Source organism: Nanorana parkeri, unplaced genomic scaffold (genome assembly GCF_000935625.1).
Source record: "Nanorana parkeri isolate BGI_ZX_2015 unplaced genomic scaffold, ASM93562v1 scaffold500, whole genome shotgun sequence".
Classification (NCBI taxonomy): domain Eukaryota; kingdom Metazoa; phylum Chordata; class Amphibia; order Anura; family Dicroglossidae; genus Nanorana; species Nanorana parkeri.
The window spans coordinates 480,621-502,701 of NW_017306768.1; the positions used below are offsets into that span (position 1 = coordinate 480,621).

At 39.6% G+C, this 22,081-nt stretch overlaps 1 protein-coding gene across 1 annotated transcript in view; it reads left to right on the plus strand.

The window, feature by feature from the left end:
* The window catches only part of LOC108790770 (dystrophin-like), a 505,563-nt gene that overhangs the window by 183,790 nt on the left and 299,692 nt on the right, over positions 1-22,081 (plus strand). The window contains exon 7 of the mRNA XM_018561111.1: positions 17,769-17,829. Coding sequence (XP_018416613.1) covers positions 17,769-17,829 — 61 coding nt within the window. The remainder of the gene's footprint in view (positions 1-17,768; positions 17,830-22,081) is intronic.

Here is a 22,081-nt window from a genome sequence, read left to right on the forward strand (position 1 = left end):
TAAAGTGGTTAGGGCCACCAGGTGGTTTATGCAAGTAACTCAAAGACAATGCAAGGCTATGCTTCTACCCTAACCCCCTGCTGTATACATTTCTATATTTTTAGTGTAGGCAATTATTTTCTTCACAAATGATCCATACTGCTTATACAGAAGATAATATCTAATGGTATACAAATGATGGAGTCTTCTTTGGACTTATATGAGGAACAATTCACCTGGGGGCTGTCAAAAGCAAGTACACTCAGAAAAATGATACACTTACATGTGTGGTCCACCTTCAGTGGCAGCTCTAGAGTTTGCGAGGCCTTAGGCAAAACTTAAACATGAGGCCCCACTTAGGCCCATAATGGAAAAAAATGCAAGCGATAAAAATGAAAGGTATGAAACGTATATATTAGGACATTCTTTAAATCCTATGAACCATGAGTTCACAGTTTCTTGAATTTTGTCAGGTGCAAGACTTTACCCAATCACAGCACAGTACACTGTGAGAGCCATGATTGGGCAAAGTAATGATGACTTTGCCCAATAATGGCTCACGCAGCCAAGTCCTTTCAGGTGGCGGACAAATGTAAACAGTTGGGTGGAGCTAACGGTTGTGTAATCGCTAGCTCCGCCCAATTGTTTATATTTTGCCGCCATCTGCCAGAATCCCATTCTGCGGCGGGAGTTGTCGTGAGCAGATGGGTCAGTGGGTGTCTAGTTCTTTTTTGTTATGTTATACTTATTTTTTATTTTCATCAAGTCGCCCTGCTCGTGGTCAACGCTGGACCCCATGATTGACCCTAGGATTAGGTCAGTGGATCCATTTATTTTTTTTAAATAAAGAACTTGTCATAATCATGTCTTTTGGGGGTTTTTTTCAATGAAAGGATTTTTTTCAAAAGCCTGGAGAATTTAAAAAAAATTGATTTAACCCTTTAGTGAATGGGTAGGGGTAGAAGTACCCCTTACACATTCACAAGGGGGGGTGCATCTGGGTTTATTAAAGGAGTACCCTGATGTGAATAAGACCCCCCCAGCCAGCACCCCCTGCAACCAACGCCCCAGGGCTTGTGGGGAAGAAGCTCTTGTCCCCATCGGCACGGGGACAAGGTGCTTTTCCAGGGGCGACCAGGTCCCACTAGGGCTCTGTAGGGTCTCACCAGGGCCCTGTAGGGTCTCACCAGCCTGGTTAGACCCCAAAGAGCCTGATGAGACCCCACGGAGCCTGGGGAGACCAGGGTTTGTAGGGTCTCACCAGCACCAGGGCTCTGCAGAGTCTCACCAGCACCAGGGCTCTGTAGGGCCTCACCAGGACTCTGTGGGGTCTCACCAGCCTGGTGAGACCCCACACACCTTATCCATTTGATTTCATATAAAATGTGAAATGATGGGTTTATGAATGTTGTGATCCTTGTACAAATTCATGAATAACTAATGACAGGTAGTCCTTGCTTCTACGAGATCTCCTTTGGTTGATGTGTCAGTTATAATGCTGCAATGGGAATGGTTGGCGAGCACTGACAGCATGGTTTCCACTTTTTTCAAGTAATCTTAAGCAGGCTGGGAACAGACAACAAATGATTCTGCTTGTCTGCTTCAGATCAGCTAAACTGTATATCAGCAGCTTTCTCAGCTTCAGAAACTGAGATAAAAATTAAAAGCTTATATTTAGAGAGCAAACCTGCTGCACCATTAGCCTATACTTTTAAAGAAAAGTGTCTTGCTTATATGTGTTGTTAACTAAGGTCACCACTGCATTTAATTGCTGTGTATACTGTATATCTTAAAAGGATCTTACTTCATTCTCATAACATAATTAACAAATATAAAATATTGATTTGGCTCTGACCAAGCCCTCAATAAACAGGAAGTAATTTAAATATATAAAAAGTACAGTAATATGGATATCAAAGAAATATGTACTGAAGATTCCAAACCAGCATATGCATTAATCACACAGCAGTGCTATCTTTCAGATGTGGGATTTTACAGAACTCAGCGAAGTCAAATCAATTGTTTGACTTGAAAAATAAACGTAAATCAAAATATCCAGGAACGACTGCTTTCCTAGATGCATATTGATACAGAATGATGATAAGAGTCTGCAGGATGTTAGTTTGCCATTTCTCCCGCAGGCTTATTATATTCTGTGAATATAGTACTGTTTTGTATATAAACACTATCCATGTAGACAATTACAGTCACACAGTTACAGTTGCAAAAGAAAAATGGCAATTACATGTTCCTTCGTGGAAAAATATAGGAAACATAATTCTTTTAAATGAAATATAACTGCCACTGTTATGATCAAAGGACCCTACTTTCTTCTGTCATCTGTGTGTAACTTCTCTAGCATCTGCCAAGGACCCTACTTTCTTCTGTCATCTGTGTGTAACTTCTCTAGCATCTGCCAATCTGTGTCAATTATGGTACAACCAGAAACAAGGAATGATAAGGGCTGTGTGACCTTTAATCAGCTGACATTTGCAGGCAGTTTAATTGTTAATGTCCTAATGTACCAGCTTTGAAGAACAAAAACACATCTGTGCACAGGGGGTGCCATATAATTTAGGAGCTTATATACTTATGAGATTTAAATATACTATACTTATTTTTACACTATACATTATTCAGACAGCTCTAAAATAGAAAAAAATATATATCAATGGAGCTACTCTTCGGTATAAATATACAAAAACACATAACAAAAAAATATGATAACTATCAATTTTTTAACCCTGAGTGCAGCTTATACAATAAGGGGTTTCCCTCTGAACATAACATAAGCCTTGATGAAGGGGGGGTGTAAACCCCCAAAACATGTTTGCTTTATGATTCTGTTTTATTTCTGCAAATTTAAACAGTTTAGAGTCCTTTACTTAAGAATGTGGAATAAGTTATTAAAAGGTTGCTTAAAATATGATGGAGGTTGCTAAAAGACTGGAAGAATGTTGCTAAAACATAACTGTCTCAGTAATTTTTCCTCTCATTTTTCTTATGTTGTGCTCTTTCGTATTTTTTGCTCTTTTGCAGGCCCTACAAATATCACAGGTCTTAGGCACAGTGCCTACACTCACCTAATATGAAGTCAGTCCTGCATGCGAAAACAGTGATAGTTACTGTATATGTAGTTTAAAGTACACCTGTCATAAAAAAACATTAGCCATATCTGACTTTTGAGAATGTTGGTTCCCTAGCTGTCATGCTGATGGTTTTACTTTTTCTGAGTCACTGGAACAAGTCCGGAGAAAAGGAATAGTGACATGGTCTGACAAAAATGTTATGTTTATGACTCAAGAGTACTAAAGCTAGACACAGCCATATAACTAGTATTTTCAGAAAGAACCAGCAATGGTAACCTCTGTATTCTTATTTTAGGTGTACTTTAAAAAGAAAAATCTGGTAAAATCAGCCAGCCACAAGAAGCCTTGCTACGGGTTAATAAGTTGTGTAAAGTAGTATAGGGTGCAGTGTTCAGCCTGTGTACATTGTTGTCAATGCTCTATAACCACAGCTGCTTTAACCTGTGCAGCTTATGTCATAAAAACAAGTAGGCAAGACCGTCTCAGTATGGCTACTATTCTCCATGAGCCAATATGAAGCAGCTTACTACCTAGTATGACCTAAAATACAGTTAACCTTTAATATACAGTATGTAAAATGTTGTGATTTCATTTATAGAGTGCTTTTGTAACTGTTTTTTTTGCTGTGTTAGAAGGGCAATAGCTAGCTTTTCAAATAAAAAACACTTATTCACAAAAGTATTATAACCAGTTTATCATTTTTCTTTAGTGTCTGATTTATAGTGATCTTAAGTAATGGTCTGTCTTTGGTGCACAGCGTGGAACTTGACCTCCTTAAACATGTTGTGAATGTACATCTTGTCCATTGCGCAGTCAGATTGCCTTCGCCAAACTACCAAATGCTGCTACATCTATCTATGAAATAGAACAATAAACAGATCTGCTGTTACTGATAGCTCCCAAGCTGCCTATTACTTGTTCTGGTTGGATGACTATGAATCATGCAGTTGAAAGTCTATCTGAAAATAATCCAAAAGGGATCAGTGTTTGTGAGGAACTAAGTGACTTAGTGTGGATTAATAGCACTGTCTGGTGTTAGGGGATGAACCACATCTCTGCCGAGTGCTGATCCTTGCAGGGTACTAACCTCTAAATAATGCAGATGTCTTCAATTAAGGCTCCAAAATTTGTGGTTATAGCATCAATGACATCTATGAAAGTCAGTGACTTTCTCTAACTTTCAAAAATCATTGCATTTAATAACAAGGAGGAAAATATGAACACCCAGCCTCTAATGGGAGTTCAGAAAGAATTATGCTGTGCTGTGCCATGCCATCAAAAACATACTGAATGAGACATCATGAAATTGTCATAAGCATAACCAAACAAAGCCTGTTCTGCATTGTGAAATGTAGCTGCAGAGTGTGCATTCTCAGCAAATAAATACATACTGACTTATCCACCAGGGTGACATATTTGCAGGTTTGATAAGTGTAGGGAAAAAAAATGTATAACTGCTTGGAAACCCCCAGAAGCATTTTGAAGGAGAATTATTGTTAGGAAAGTGTTTGCCTCGATTTAAATAGGATCACATAAGGCAGATTTTCCAAATGGTATACTTTTGCAAATCTACAATGATGACACTGCAAAAAGGTTTTGCTTTGAACAGCATCATTTAATAAATTATATTTTATTCCAAATGTTACAAGATTAGCTGTATATACTAAAATGTTTGATTACAATCAGGACAGGAAGGATATTCTGGAGAATTAAGTTATAAAGGACTGATAAAGATTAGGATAAAGTAAGCTTTTAAAGTGAACCACTCACAAAATCATGCAAGTCAAAGCAGTGGTATATCAGTAAACAAGTAAAGCTTCTTATTAATGCTTTTACCTAGCTGATGCACCCTATTGATTCAGAGTGCTAGCTGCCACTGTATATACACAAATCTCACCTTGGTAGCGATCTTCAACTCCCCAGCTTCAACTTGCGACTTTCCAAATCTAGAGCTGGAGTTACAGTTCCTGACGTCTCCCAATACTATTTAGCCACACATCTGGGCAGGTTTATAGATTAGTGTAGACGTAGCAAACAGAAAAGGTAGGTTTAGGTTGAATTGATTGTGGCAGACTTTCCTTTGCATAACCTCCCTTGGTGCTTCCCAGAAGCGCTATCCAAATTACTGCTCCATCCTACGATAGCGCCCACTGTTTCTGTGCTTTTGGACTGTGAAAACTGTCCTTCGTCTGGAGCCTCTGACTGTAATGACTCAGGCCCGTCTGGTGGGGTTGGACTGGATCTCAGCTTCAGTGTTGGTGGAGCCGATTTCAACGTATGGCGTTTCTAAGTTAAGCAATCTGGTAAAGTCAGTGGCAGGAGGTAGAAGGTTGTAGCAGGTTATTATCTGGTCTAGCACTATATCGATAACACGGTATTTTGTGGCATAAGGTACAGATACAGTCTTTATCCCATAGGAAGTAATCGCTTTGAAAACAGTCAATTTAATAAGGTTTAAACAGCTGATGCTGTATACTTGCAGTTTCTGAGGATTCGGTCTCACAGTGCCACCCAGAGCTATTCAATGAATTGCTGGTTTTCCCCATACATAGGGATTAGTTGCTGAGGAAGTCACTGGAAGGAGTTTCAGTATGCCCGGGTTGAGTGGGAGGAAGTGGCTGCTAAAGCCAGATAGAAGGGGCACTCGTCCGGCCCAATAGTAATTGGTTCGGTGCGGAGACTAGGAGGTCCTTGCCTGGCGTCCTACACACTTGCATGAACACCAGGCAAGTGAACCCGTTGGCTTTAAGTAGAGGAAGGGGGAGGAGCCGCCTGATGTCTTTGCTGATGACGTCGCTGGTTCCGTGACGGAGCCGAGGGAAGACCCGGAACTGGAGGACGGTTAAGTCCGTTACACTGACCTACCCACTATACCATGTTGTGGGGAATCCTAAGCCACCAGGCATGTCAGGACCACTCCTCCGCCACTTGGAAAATGGCGGGGCTGCTAGAATAGGCTATTTTACCAAATATTCCACATGGCACTCAGTCGCAGTCTACAGACCAGGCTTGTACCTCTATAGGCTTCTGGGGTGCGTTAACACCATTTGTCCTCTCTACCATCTCCTACTTCTATTTGGACTCAACCTACACCTTTTGAGAATTTAAGTGTGGCTAATGGACCTCTTAAAAATGTGTAAAGTGTCGAGGCCACATATCTATGCTTGTCTGGGGAGGATTGGAACCTTTCCTTTATTGCTAGTTGGGAAAGGGACTTAGAATTGACCATTACACTGTCCCAGATTGACTCCATTATCTTTTTCACTCACAACTCATCCATTAGTAACTCTTATCAAGAAGCTGGTTAAAAGTTATTGACCAGATGGTACAGGTTCCCCGTTTGACTACATAAGATTTACCCATCCCTTCTGGACATTTGCTGGAGGCATGAACAGGAACACGCAGGGGGCGGACCTACCGGCAGTGTAGCTGGTGCGGCCACCCCTGGGCCCATGACGGGGGCAGGTGGGCCACTGAGATCCGGTCCAGGATTGTAGGATGAGGTGCCCCTTAAAAATGGCTGCTGCCTCCACATCGGCGACCACTTCTGACAGCTCTCACTTCTTGGCCGGTCTGTAGCTGCAGCGGCTGGGAAGGAGAAAGATCGGCTTGGCTGTCTCTGTACTAATCAGGCTCCTCCCTGGTCACCTGCAGCTTCCTCCGCCCACTTCAGCTACTATAGGCTGAGAGGAAGAGTACAGACTTACCTTTGGCCGGCTGTAGGAGAGCAGGTCCTGAATTCAGGGCACAAGTAGGCTACTGGAGGCATCACCTGAGCACATGCAGGCAACATATCTGCTCCTCCCCCACCACCACCAGGAGAGGAAGAGGGCATGAAGGCAGAGCACCTGAATCAGATCAACTGCGTGCACTGTAAGTCCCTGTTCTTTCCAGATTACACCGCTGACCTCTGTACTCTGTGTTATTACTACACTGTGCATTACACCGCTGACTTCTGTACTCTGTGTTATTACTACACTGTGCATTACACCGTTGACCTCTGTACTCTGCGTTATTATTACACTGTGCTTTACACCGCTGACCTCTGTACTCTGCATTATTGCTGCACCGCTGGCCTCTGTACTCTGCATTATAATGCTGACCTCTGTACTCTGCGTTATTACTACACTGTGCATTACACTGCTGACTTCTGTACTCTACTCTGCATTACAACTGACCTCTGCACCTCGGCAATTTAATTTTTCAAATTGATTCAGCTGCGCTAGGTCCCACGCAGCAGGCTTCTGGGAAACCATGTGGTGTCTGCTTACAACCTGGGGCGTATCCACTGGCAGGCAAACAAGGGGTTTGCCTAGAGTGGCACTTTCCCGGGGGGTGGCAAAATGCCACCAGTGAGGCAGTCAGTGGCAACAGCCGAAGGAGTGCCTGACTGCTGCATTGGTTTTTCAAGGCTGCGTTCCACGCAACAAGAAGGAGGAAGTGGCTGGGGCGGGGACAGCCTCCTACTGTCAGTCAGCCTTGAGTGGTGGGCGTGTCCAGCGTTCTGAGGATGGGCATGGCTAGGGATTCGGGCCGACCGGGCGGCGGTGAGTGGCGGTATTGGGATGGCTCTGAACTTTGGAGTGGTGTGCCGTGTCCTACATCACCGAGTTCTGTGAGTGCCTTGACACACAGCTACAGATATATATATATATAGATGCACCGATACTGATTAGATTGGGGGGGTGCCCGAGTTTACGCTTGCCTAGGGCAGCACAAAACCATAATACACCACTGCTTACAGCGCTTCTGCCGCCCTCACTTCTCGCCCTCCTGAGATCCATCCGTCTTCTCCTCGTGACTTGATAGTAGTGCTTCTATTAATATGCTTGAATGCTACATACAGATATGTTGTCAGCGTTTCCCTTTGTGTGCTTTTTTCTTTTTGTTTTCTCTCCTTGCTCCTTAACATACTGTTCCTTAGATTAATGACACTTTGCCACTCTCGTTTATTTCTTACAACATATTCTTACCTTAGCTTGTTCTTTTTTTCTTCACGAAAAACAAAAAACGTGGGTTCCTGAAGAGAAGAGGGCAAGGATTATTTGTATATTGTGTGGCATTGTGAGGCAATACCACGGTGTTAGGTGGCCTCAAAGTCACCCAGGATTCTCAGCCACAGGGGCTGAGTGGCTCCAGGAAGACAGTACGTGTACCAGGAGAGAACTGCCTTTTCAGTTCTTTCCAGGTTTTCTGGATCATAGTTGGGATCCTGGAGCCAGGAGATTTCTTAGAGCTCTGGGTGGATGAAATCTCCATTCCTGGGTCCATGCTTTGGTAGTGACCAGCACCTGATCGTGCGCCTGTGTACATCCCTCATGAAGAGTGTGCTGGGATGTGTTCAGGGCCTCACCTGTGAGTCAGGAGAGCTCCACCCTGGAGTCAGTGTGGAGGCCAGTGCAGCAGGGAGCTGCAGGTTTGTGAACCATATTGAGAGGATTGGCATGTTATTGCCGTTGTCTGGAGGAACCAGACAGTGGCCCTAAAGATTGAGGCCGGAGCAGCAGTGCTGCAAGAGAGACTTATGAAAAGACTGGGACACCTTGAGTGTACGGGGCAACTCGAGGATTGGTGAGCCCTTATCTGTTATATGCTACAGCAAGCTATGTGTGTTGGATTTCGTGTTATCTACCGTTTTGAAAGCAAATAAACTGCATTTTACTTGCACCTCCAGTCTACAGTGGAGTGTCCTTGTTACAATGGAAACAAGCTGTGTACCTCTTAGATTGCAATGCTCTAATTGGCTATTGTCAATTGTTATTCTCCTGTACACATTCTAACAGTATTGTATTAGTACCAATTCTATACTGTCTGCCCTCCCTCGGGACATCTCTTTTCTAAACAAATAAAATAAATGTAAATTGTTTAACCTTCAGTAAAATTTAAAATTCTGTTAAACTTGTCTTGTGATCCAGGCATCCCTTTAAGAGTAAAGCCAGATCATGCACTGCCTGAGCCCTCCCTGTAGACTATATTGTAGATAAACAATACAGCCTGATCTAAGAAAAGGCTACCTTGTGATTGGACAATTAGGGAGCAGTGCCACACAAGTGAGATCATTACTCTGCTCTCTCCTCACCTCAGAAAGAGATGGTGTGAAATGGAAAGCACAGTAGACCCAGACTGACTTACAGGGTTATTTTTCCTCCAGTTTTATGTAAAAATGAATAAATGTTTTCGATGAGCATATATCTAGAATATTTGTTGGCTACTTATTATGTGCCTGGAGTTCAACTTCAACATTTTGCACAATTATATGAAGTGAGCCTCTTAATTATTATTTTATATACTCAAAAAAGCGTAATAATTGTAAAAGAAATCTTCACGGATATGTTTATCAAATAATAAAGCACTAAATTTCCAGCAGCCCCCCTTTTGGCTTCTATGTAATTAGCCATGCATATGGATTTCCCAGTGGTCTTTTTGGCAATTGCTCTTAAATAGAAGTTGGTAATGAATGTTGCTTCAAGGGATTTCTTGTTGGATTATATGGCTGACAATCCAATTTGTGCTGCCAAGTAAGCCTGGCATTTTTGTGCATATGTAATAGTGCTTACACACAATTCCTGTTGGCATGAAATTATCATAGCTAATTTACTGAAATAATAGAGGGGGGTTAAAGGAGAGAGGGCAGCAAATCTTTGGGTTGGCACATAGGAACACTAGAAAAATGTATTCATTCCAAAATAAACCTAAAATATGCAGTATCTTCTGCCGTACTTTGTATTACCTTAAGTTACTGTCTTTGGGGATATCAGATTTGCTTAATTAGTCCTATTCTTGGCTCATTTGGTTTGGGTAAAAATACTTCATTATCCTTAATATTTCTTTTTTATTTATTTATTTATTGCTTAGCCAGATTGCAGCTTTTTTCCCACTTTTGTCAAAGCAAAGTTAATTTGCCAGCAGCTATGCACATGTTTACTCATTTTCTTTTACCTTTGAGATTAACTGGGTCAGGTATAACAAATGTTCTTAACCCACTTTAGTCAGCAGACAGAGAAGCTGAAGTAGGCAGAAAAATTGCAAAAGAACATAACAAACAACTGATATCCAAGAGTCTTCTGAAAAATATAGATAAATGTTTGCTATTTCCAGCAAAGCCATGATTAACCACAAGATTCATCATAATAATAAAGAACTGAATAGAAGTGACTTTGACTCCAAAGTCGCCCATCACTAGAGACAACAAAGTCTGTATAAAGTGTTTTCGTTGTATTACTGAAGCAGGTAAAAAGCAAAATCCAAACCTGTAGGCTCCATCTTTGATAGGCAATTAAATGCTTGTGGTTTGCTGTAATGCTAGAGGGAGCTGTACATACTGAACTTTTTATTAAAACCGATCCAGCAGTACTGTGCTGTGATGGCAGTCATTTGTTCTGTTCTCCAAAGGTATGCTGCTGTCAAAACTGAAAATTAAGCCTTAAGATACATAAAAGTATCAGATCAGAGCCTAACTGCTCATCACCCCACTGCCTTTTATCAGTAATTGGGTGAGCTGTTCTCAAGCACCCCCTGCAGGCTCCGTGTTGTCTCTCCCATAGGAAAAATCTGATGTAAAAAAATAAGTCAGTACTAAGATGTTTTTGACAGCCATTAACCAAATTCAAACCAGCCTTGGAAATATGATTTGTAACTGGTAATACATAAAGCAGAGGGAGGGGAATTTACACAACATAGGCTTCAGTAAGTATGCTGATAGTGACCTCGGGAGTAACTCTCTGGATTCTAGCTGTAGTAGATTGTACAGACTTCCAATGAGGTAAATTATACAAACTTTCAAACTCTGTCCTAATGGCAGTGCTTGCTGGTTTGAATTAGCTCAGTACTTGCTTTCACTCATTGTCTGAAATTGGTCTTTAAATTAAATTTCACAAAAACAACTAATGCAGTAATATGGCCGCACAGAGCTGTAACAGTAACGCATGGAAGAAAAGGTGGCATACTGTTCCTAGTAACTTGTGGTCTGAATTTGGTCTAATTATGCTTAAATAGCCCTAATCTATAGCTGATGCTACAAAGTCCTTTATTCATTAAATATACACTGTGTAGCTCCACTACTGTAGTTCTGGTGATCTTTAAGCACTAATTTTATTGCCTCTGCCTAATAAAACAACAAGCTATTATCTTAAAGGATGAGAGTGCAACATCCAAAGAGCTGACATACATATTTGAAAGCGCATAGATCCTTTTAGAGGTTAACAATAGAAAATTGTAGCAAACTGACTCCAGGATTTAGTATGATTTTACACTGAAGGTGCCTGAATAATTTGCAATATTTTAGGCGGAACCGAGGGCAGAAAAGGAAACTGTGCATCTTGCCTACTTGATTTTTACCAGAACCTAGAAACTTTAAAGGTAGTACTTGTGATTATTAATGTAGTCCATGAACTGACTGCATTGTTGTAGGACATGTGTTAATTGGACATCTGAGACTTGAACTTATGTTCAGAATTATATTATCTCTCATTATATAATTTCCTGTCTCAATGAATTTGGGCACATCATTTCTACAGCTAATATTTCCCTTCCTTTGTGTCCACAGCAATGCCATGTATACTTAGTGCTCAGTTTCATATTAACACTGGCTTCATGAGACAGAGGAGAATATAGTTCAATATGCAGATTATATATTTGTAACTGTAATTGTGCCAAGAGAACAGCATGGTAATTACTGAGACTTTCATTCCTTTTGGGGGCTTGTGGAAAGCTTTGATGACCAGATGGTACCATGACACCAGGAGAAGGATATTTTTAGAAGGCAATATTCAGAGTGTACAGAAGATTACTGTCTTTCTAGACCTGTGTGTCCTAAGTCACTGTAAAGGACTTTGGTCTCACACAGTTACATTGCAATAAATTGCTTTGGACAACTATGATAGCACACAATTGCAGTTCATTTATGTCTAAGCTACACTGTTAGTCATGCTGAATTGTATACTTTTTGTCACATTTGATATTGCCTTAAAGCAGGCCTTTACACTCAAAAATCAAATTCTACCAATGCATCCCTCTATGTATGATGATTAATAATAACATAGACATGTCAGGTGTAAAATGCTGTGATTTTGAAATACTTACACTTGCAGAGCATTCACTTCCTGTTTTGAAAGAGCAACATTACTTCAGTTTGCCAAAGCAATGCACACTGGGATTGCCTTTTCATCAGCAGAGCATTGCTGGGAAATCTCATCTGTAATCTCACAAGCTCTCAAGGAAAGGCATTTTCCTCCCCTGAGATGATGGGCATGGTCACATGTCCTAGTCACATGTGCCAGAAATTCAGGAAGTAAAAAGAAGAGCTAGTAATCATCCCTTAGTTACATGGCCACTGTCAGAAGACTGTGGTAGAAAAGAGAAATAAAGAATGCAGGATTGTCTTTACTAAACATTTCTAAAGGTGTGTTTTGTTTTTTTTGTAAGATATGGCAAAAGGCCCGTTTTAAATCCATTGGCCTGGTAGGCCAATAACGGTGAAGAAGTCTTGGTCTAAAGGTGCCCTGATTCACTTCAGATTTGCATTTGTTTATGGGACTGTAGAAGCTAAACAGTAATGTGTAAATGGTCTTTTGGAAACTTAACTATATATGATTAGCCACTATAGTGAAATCCATCCTAAAGTGGCCTATATGGCTATGTCTAATGTGATCTGCTCAAATCGACAACAAAACTAAAAGTGTGCACAATAAATTGAAAGTTAGGCTCCTTCATAATAATAATCAAGATTAGGTACAGTATGTTCTTTAAATACTGAGCAGCCACTCTGTGATATAATGATCTGGCAGTATAAAAGACCATGCTCCAACTTCAGCTCTATCAATTAAGTGGATCGTGCTTGCAGTAGAAATGCACCATTTCTTTATGCTGCCTTTCTTTTTTTTTTCTTTCAAAAAAGTATTAAGAACAACTCTATATAGTCATAAAAAAAACAAAAAAAATAATTACAATACCTTATTTAAATAACTGAAACTCAATATTTAACCCATTTAAAATCCACTATCAAAACTCTGAAAATCTGATATGTGGTATTACTTATTCAAGGTACCCTTGTGGCAACACATCTTTTGAAGCACATCTTTTAACCTAACAAATAGTAACAAAATTATTCAATTTCAATCCCTGGATACTTGGTGGGAACACAATAGTTTCAAATAATAGATGTATACGTCTCCACAATAGCCCACTTGTCCAACCAGCAATTCCAATCCTAAAGCCTTCTCACCTTTCTACAGCTAAATAGCATATGGTTTAAGTTTGGAGTAAGTGCCCTGCACTTCAGTTGCTCTTGTCCTTCCATTCAGCATATCTAGCTGTAGAAATAAAGACCCTATTATTTCATGATTGAAGCACAATAACTATTGGATAGCATAATAAATCTTGGATAGTATACTTCCTTATTTAAGGAATAGCATGCGCCTTTTCACCTGTTGTTCTCGGTAAAGCATCAAATCAGATTTTAAGCAGCCAGCACTTAAGAATGTAATGTTCAAATAATAAAATCTACTTTTTTAAAGCATATAACGGGGCACAATAAAAAAGACATATGCAGTACATCTCTGCAATGCAGATTTGCCTATGTTTTCTCCATTTAAAGACCCTGTAAGTACAGACAAATACATGCTAATCTGCCAGAAATGTACTCAGCTCTTAATTACCTTTATTAGGCTGACAACACACAAGATATTTGTGGTCTACCCTAAGTGTTGTCAGCCCTGTTCATTGTTTTTTCAGCCACATCTCCCACATCTCGCAAAAACAATGCTCACTACCTGAATAACCTATATTGTCATGTGTTAGGCATGAGGAGGTGGGGATGCCCCCCATGATGTTCATGAGCACTGGTGGTGAGTTTTGGTGAAAGTTCACACGGGCAAACCGTTAAACCAAGGATATGCCTTGTCACCTTATGCTGCCCACTCACCAGTAAAAGTGTGTTTTTATAAGCTTGTGTTGTGAGTACAGGTCCTATTTATTGCAAGCAAACCTGGAATTCTATCACAAGTAAATGAGATGAAAAACTGCATTCCTTGCTTTTATATTCTTCTATATGTTGGGTAAACTATTTTTGTATTAACAAGCATTTGGGCATGAAGCCTATACAAGTCACCTGTAGCCAACATATTGTTTTATTAGTGGTCTGTGATACATTACCTAACAACTGCCATATGTCTCCAATCTCTAGTGTTGTCAGTGGCAGCTGTGCAGTCCAGGGAATTCAGATGCAGATATTGCTGTGTCTGGTTGATATAAGGTATTAATGGTAACTGAACCCGGTGGCATCTGAAATAATTGATTCCACAAGGACAGGTGTTTTACTACAAAATCAAAGATGACAGACAAAATGCAGTCTCTATTGTACTGACTTAGCACGATTAATTTAGGTATATGGAATCATCTTACTAAAGCATGCATATAATGCTTATCACTGAACTTTGAAAAGTGATACACTAGGCTAATGAATGCACAGTACAGGTTGAGATCCAAATATGTCTACACTAAATCAAAGTTATTGGTAATCTGGATTTGCCATTGATGGGACAAAACACTTCATTAGGGTCCTGCTTTGAAAAGCCATGGTATAACCTCACTGCTGTGCTGTCTAGTTTAATAAACCTCTTGATAAATCACAGGATTGCTCTCTACATTGACTGTCCACTCTGTTTATTCACATCCCAGACAAACAGTCAATCACTTTCTTTGGCTAGAAACAAGTGAAGTTTATTATCACATCTTCAGGACAGTGACAGTCCAACAGATGACAAATTTCTCTTTCATCCATAATATAGGCCATCTCTAGGGTGGAAGCAATAAATCAATGTCTCCATTAAATTCAAACGACATTGTTGGCATACCTGATTTCACCCTTGTGCAGTCCCCGTAGATTCACTTTGTGTTCTTTATAAATGTTCCAGACAGTGTCAAACAAATGTTATAAAATTCAGGACATTTCTGGAATTAAAATAAAAAATACTTTATAATTTGTTCTTTTTGCCAAATCACACTGTCTTAAGACTGCAGGTATAGGTGAAACAACATTTTTAAATACTCCTAAACTACCAAGCTAGAATTGAGTGAAGGTCATTTTTCTAGACCGGAAACAAAACCTCTAAAGACCACCAAACCACTTTAATTATCTTGGTTATTTAATTATTTGTATCGCTCTGCCCAGTTAATGTACCTCTTATACTGTAGTTTTACATTTAATGTGTTTATTATTTAGAAAATATTTCAGTTTAGTTTTTGAAAATGTACCCATCCCTATAACATCTAAGTAAGGGCCCTTGCAAAAGGCTGATCCAATGCTTCTTTTATTTAACATAAATAAATTATTTTCACAAGTGGTGAACAAAGATAACAAGACTTTCAATGTAATACAGAGGGACAAGGCATGGCAATAGTCACATCAACAGTGGATGGCAGAAAGATCCATGTAACCCAGCAATAGTTAAATTTGGGCAGGCTGGAAACCCAACCATCCAGGACAATCCTAAGATGAAACAGCTGAAATGGGTCATGGAACAGACATGCATCCCACCCGATTCTGTAAACCAAAATCGAGAGTCAAAGGTGCTCCACCACCCGAGCTGAGTGTGGTGGTGGAGGGGGGCAATAACTGCAGAAGCACCCATCGCCCCACATCCTTCTAACACCCACACAGTCCACCTAGGACAACAGCAAACACACAAACTGGATACCGTCCAGAAAAGAGGGAAACAAAACCCATAAAAGGAGACATACAGAGAAACCAGAAGGAGGAAAAATAGACAAAGTTAGAAAAGGAAAACAGAAATTGGAGGAAGTAAAGGATAAGGGGGTAGGGAAATAAGAGAACACTAGGAATGAGTCCACCCAGGTCAGTGTGGCCAATTATAGGCTCTGTAAAGGGTATTAAACCCATGGCATCTAAAATAATTTATCCAGGACAGCTGTAAGCATCTAATTGATCATTGTACCTGTGATCCATTGCTTAACTTCCCCAAAGTTTAGAGTAGGCGGGCACCATGAACTGGCAATTGTCTGTTTAGTAGCAAAAAAGAAATAGTGAGACAGCTTATGGCAATGGGTCATAAGGTTCCAAACATTCTTATATAAGAGGGCCTCCAATGGGTCACATGACAGCTCACAATTCAAAATGGGCCTGAGAAGATTATATACCCCTATCCACAGCTTCTGAGCTTTAGGACATGTCCACTAGATATGGTGCATTGTACCCCAAGAGGCACAACCCCGTAAACAGTGGGGACGCACCTCTGGAAAGAATATGAACCAATGAATCTTATTAGAGGAATCCTATTAGAAGACCCAATCCAGCTAAAATATTTTATTGTTTTAGCGTGGGGAAAGGGTTAAAACCCCTGTCAGGTTTTTATAGCAGCCTGTGTCTTGCTTGGTAAAGTTTGCCTCAGTTCTAGCTCCAGTGATGGGGTCAGAAGGAAATTAAATAATGTGAAGTCTCTCCATGGGGTCAGAGACAGCAGTAAAAACATTAATGTTAGTAGATTGGGATAAGGTTAAAATCTCCACAAGGTTTTTATCGCTCTCAGTGTCTTCTTATTCACCAATTAACGTAATACAAAACTATGAAAAATGTTTCTGGTTTAATGTTGTTTATCCCACCCCACAGCCATTCTCCATTGCTGTCTGTTTTGTTGTTTCTCTCACTTTTAACTGTCTGTTAACTGTAAACTCATTAAGCCTGGCTTACTTCCTATCTGCTATGTAATTGTGTGCTGCATACAGAAATACTTTGCATGTTTAATTCTTCATTCAATTATTTCTGTCTTGATCCCTAAGTGCTGGTTGAGAAACGTTCTGGTCCTCTCCATAGGTCTTCATGCCCTTCAGAATTCACCAGATAGTACCAGTGCCCAAATAAAGTGTCCCCAAATGTAACTACCAATGGTGAAAAGTGGTACAGCACTGGTTACAGAGCCTAAACTAGTGCCATTTTAGAAATGTGTAGTCCATTATAAGTGTTGTAAGTAAGAACTCAAAAGTAATCACTCATCAAATTCTTTATAGACAAGCCCCTTGGATCATAGTAGAATATTTTTGTCAATGCCCACATACTGTATTTTGGCCTTACAGATCACTAGTATTCCAAATCACTGGTTACGATGGAGGATTTAGGGAAAAAAAAGGATTTAAAAAAGCATAATTAGCTGTAAAATGTGAATTTTAATTCATTTCTGCTACAACAAACAGGGTGCTTTTAGAATGAAAAATGTTGGTTTGAATATTAACCAGAATATTTAAGCATATGCATGAGTTGCTATGTTGTTTAATATAACTGCTCTCAATGGGCAATATATCCAGGTAAGCTTTCTCAGTCACCCAATGCCTACAAAGCAGGCAAAGTTACATTGGGAAATTGGAAGAATAAATCATGAAACAAAAACAGCAGAAAACAAGGGAGAGCTGCGGCACAAGATATAGCTCTTTTCCAGACTTTTATCTCCCAGTTAACTCTTGTAGTAAGGATGAGGTATGTGTTTAATCACTGTACTTGACTAAATTTATCTTCACTCAGATTACAGAGGATATTTCACCACTGTAGGATAATCTTTGTACCTTCAAAGACTTTCGGGTGAATAGACTCATATGAGTCTGGTCAAGTGTACAGCTGCAATTGCAAGGATGAATTATGTCTCCCACGTTTTGCTTGCAACGTAACCTAAAACGTACACCTTTCTCTTCCAGCTTCTGTCCAGGGTCCATGGGAGAGGGCAATTTCACCAAATAAAGTGCCATACTACATAAAGTAAGTGTTTTTTCAATGTCTTTTTTGAAAATGGAGTTAACTCTGAAGAGGTGGTATTGCATTATTCTTCATATTTATATTTCTTAAAGACATTTTTACTTGGAATTTTATTTGACAGTGAGTATCTCTGTTATGCCAGGAATAAATAGGGAGAGTGTTTGGAAGCCTTGGTGGAAACAATATTTTTTTATACTTCAATGTACAGCTCTAAAACAAGGAATGATATATTGCATTAACTTGAGAATTGAGCAACACACTGTTCCCCATATGACTGGTTGGCTTATCTGCCACTCTAGCTACAGTAACACTTTGGCATTGTGCCTATTTCTCCATTCAGATGTGTTACCTTGCACCATACCAGCAAACATAGGTTAAAGTGACACTAAACTGTGGAGTTAAATGTAAAAAATGCATTCAATTACCCTATTAACAAAAATGTATCTTATTTTGTGTATCACTCGGCCTCAAATTATCTCTGAATTCTTGCTGACACTGTTCTTTCTTCTGGAGGGTGGCTACTTTTGTTCCCCATGGTTCCTGTGTGTGTTGTAAAGTAGTCAGCGCTCCAAGCTTGCTCCCATGATGGACTACAATCTCACGTTTAGTTTACTAATTTGTATTGAGATTGTAGTCCATCATAAGAGTGAGCTTGGAGCGGTGGCTATTTTATAACACACACAGGGATCATGGGGGACAAAAGTAGCCACCCTCCAGAAGAAAGGACAGTGTCAACACCAATTTAGAGAGGATTTGAGGATCTGCAGCCGAGTGATACACAAATAAAGTTCAGTTTTGTTACTAGCTAAGGTATTTTAATGAATTTGTAAGATTTAACTCCTGAGTGTAGTGTCTGTTTAGACCTGATTTAAAAAATTATTCTGAAAGCAGGTATATTTCCCATATCACATAATGCATTAGTATACAGTATTTTCGATGGGCACGTTTGGAGTATTTTTTACATGAAAATAATTTTTCTTTGATTTGACATTGTTGCAGGGCTCCCTTCAGTAGTCAACTGTATGTTAATAAAATTGGTTTACCATTACTGCAAACTGATCGCTTTCAAGCACACACACACACACACACACACACACACACATATATATACTGTATGTATATATATAATACATACATATATATGTATACATACACACACACACACAAGTATATATACGATTATAGTTTCAGTTTAAGTCGCTTGAGACTCATTTTATACAAAAGAGATAATACTGTGTCTTGTAATCTATTTCCTCTTGAACATTTTTGCTGGTAGTGACGTGCAACAAGCTAAACTGTTGCTAGCTTTTATTTAATACTGTGTAATGACCTAGAAAAATGCTCAAGAGCTGGAGTAAACTGCATTATTGTAGCTTCCTAAACAGTGCTCTAAATCATGTGATATTTGCTTGGTGACCTATCTCAAATGAGTTAGTAACCTTATTCTCCTTGGGCAGATGTATTTATTAAGAGCGGTCATCACAGTTAACACAGCTCTGGCCTCGGAGTGCTGCTCTAAAGATTTTCTTTTAGTTTCACAAAATGATACCACCTAATTTCTGGTGCTATTGTCTAGAGGTCATGTTATTTAAAACTTAATTAAACAACTTGGGCTGGCCGGAACTATCATGTTCATGCACCTAAAATGATTAGAACTGTTCTATGACTCCTTATTCATCAGTACATGTTTTTTGATACCTCTGTAGATAATATATATTGAAATTAGCCACTCTCTAACAGCCTGGGCATACCCATTTCCCTTTAGAAAGGTTAAAAAAGACATCAAATCTAATAAAGTGATTCATCATTCACTTTAGTGACCTTAACAGACCCTGTGGCATGACATGGGCAAGAGAAAAATATGAAACGGTTACTTATTCCTCAAGCCTTTGCACATATCTTTGTGCATTTAAGTTCTTTAAATGCAAGTCTGAAGACACACATACACACTTCACAAATCTCATTGGTGATTGATCAGAGCATGGTATGAACTGTTACTTTAGAAAATTTTAGAATACACAAGATAATGAATTCTCACCTCTATCAAATTGACCGGAATTGATTGGGTGAGAAGACTGATGTTCCTGGCTGTTCAGTGTGGCAGAGGTTTGCAAATCTGTAGACAGGCAGGACATAATTAAAAATCCATAGGCAAGTAAAACAATAAAAATACATGTAGTTCAACTGCTTATTTAGCTGCTTGCACTTCAATACCAATGACGAGTTTTGTAAATTGCAACCCATGTGGCAGCACTTTAAATGTGTTACCTGATTTAAATGAGGGTAGATTTTTATTTTATCTCGTGTGCAGGGGGTCTTTGACACAAGTGGCCATTCATATGTTTGATGGCAGAGGTTTCAGCATCATAGTAGTGAAGTAATTGAACTGTGCTAAACGTAATGTTTGTGTTTATTATTGCAAAGAAAAGCATTTCACATACTGTTTTGGTGTTTTAGAGTCATATTTTTTTGCTACCCTGTAGTACTTTTTTCACTAAGCAGTTGTCATTAAAAAGTTGAATACTGAGTGCTATACAGCTTACATTGTAAATGCACTCCCTACCTTTCTGCACCCTTGGCTATTGGCATACTGTAGCTTGAAGAATATGTGAATCCAATCACTCTATTCTTAAATAACATTTAACAGTTTTTTAACGGTATCTATTTTAATAAATTACAAAACAAAAAAAATTACAAACCCCTCGGAATGCAACCCTAAAATAGAACTGTGCAGTGGATACATAGGGAAAGGCTACTCATTCACAGATACATTCATCCAACGACCAAGTAAAAGTCTGTTGACTCTAAGAGTAAATATGCACATATGGTGCACATACATATGCATAGGGGCATGACAGGTGAAATTGGTGTCCTTAGTAGGGATGAGCTTCGCGTTCGAGTCGAACCTATGTTCGACTCGAACATAGCATGTTCGAGCGTTCGCCGAACACCGAACATTATGGGATGTCCGCGGTCTGTTCGACCGCGGCACATCCCACAATGCACTGCGCCGTCCGAAGCGGCAATTGGCTACAGTCCTGCACCTGACCGCAGGTCAGGTGCAAGACTGTGCCAATCAGGGCTCAGTACAAATGTAGAGAGCTGGTACCAAAGGGTTCAGAGTTTTAAGAGTGAATTAAGTTCACTCATAGAGAGCTTTGTAATGGCATGACTTAGGTCTAGATACTTTTTTTGTATAATAGACATGTCTTCCTTCAAGGATTGACAATCCATAAAACTATATTCCCAACATATTTGGTCTAGAACCCTTTGGAGAACCACTACACTGAATCTGTATGTATTCTAATCTTACTATAGAAGTATTTTCTAAAGTAAAACAAAAATGCTTTTGTTTTAGCATACTAAATGTCTAAATGCATATCAAGGTTGAAGATTTCCATTTTTGCTCCTATTCAATTGACATTACCCTTACATTATTACTCTGCAACCAGCATTGTAGATATACCAGGCACTACATTTCTGTGCAAGCTTAGTGTCAAATTTCAGTGCCACACTAGGTAATATTTGCTATGGGCTCTAGAGAAGGCAATTCAGTAAAATGTCAGCAATTGTGCCACCAGGACATTGTGTACTAGAGGTGGAACCCTCAAATGACATCAGTGTCTCTCTGCCGCTCACTCCACCTATAGACTGACAGCAAATGTCCTTCCTGTGTAATGCTCACTTATTGTTACCCAGAGCAAATCTAAAGGTAGCCATGCACTAGCAGATTTTTGAAAGAACTTTTGTACCAAAGATCTTTCTTTCCTTCAACTTTAAAATCAATCATTGATTTTGACCATAGTGACGAAAAACGTCAAAATAGCTGGATGGAAAATGTTTCTCTAACGAACGAAAGGCTCTGCAGATAATGTAACCTAATGTTAAAGTATCATTTTGAACTCTGACTACTTTTTTAAGAAAATGCTTTAAACTCGTTTACCACTTAAATAAATCTGTATTCTCGTTCTTTAACGTCCACATTAAACTAAAAGTGTACTTGCCTTGGCAGCAGACTGTTAGCGTTGAGTCAGACTAAGTACTCTGTACTACACAGTTAGTTTACTAATTTGCATTGAAGTTATAGTCCATCATGGGAGCAAGCTTGGAGCTGTGGATACTTTACAACTCACTGTTCTTCCTTCTGGAGGGTGGCTACTTTTGTTTCCCAAAGTCCCTGTGTATGTTGTAAAGTAGCCACTGCTCCAAGCTTGCTCCCGTGATGGACTACAATCTCTTGTTTAGTTTACTAATT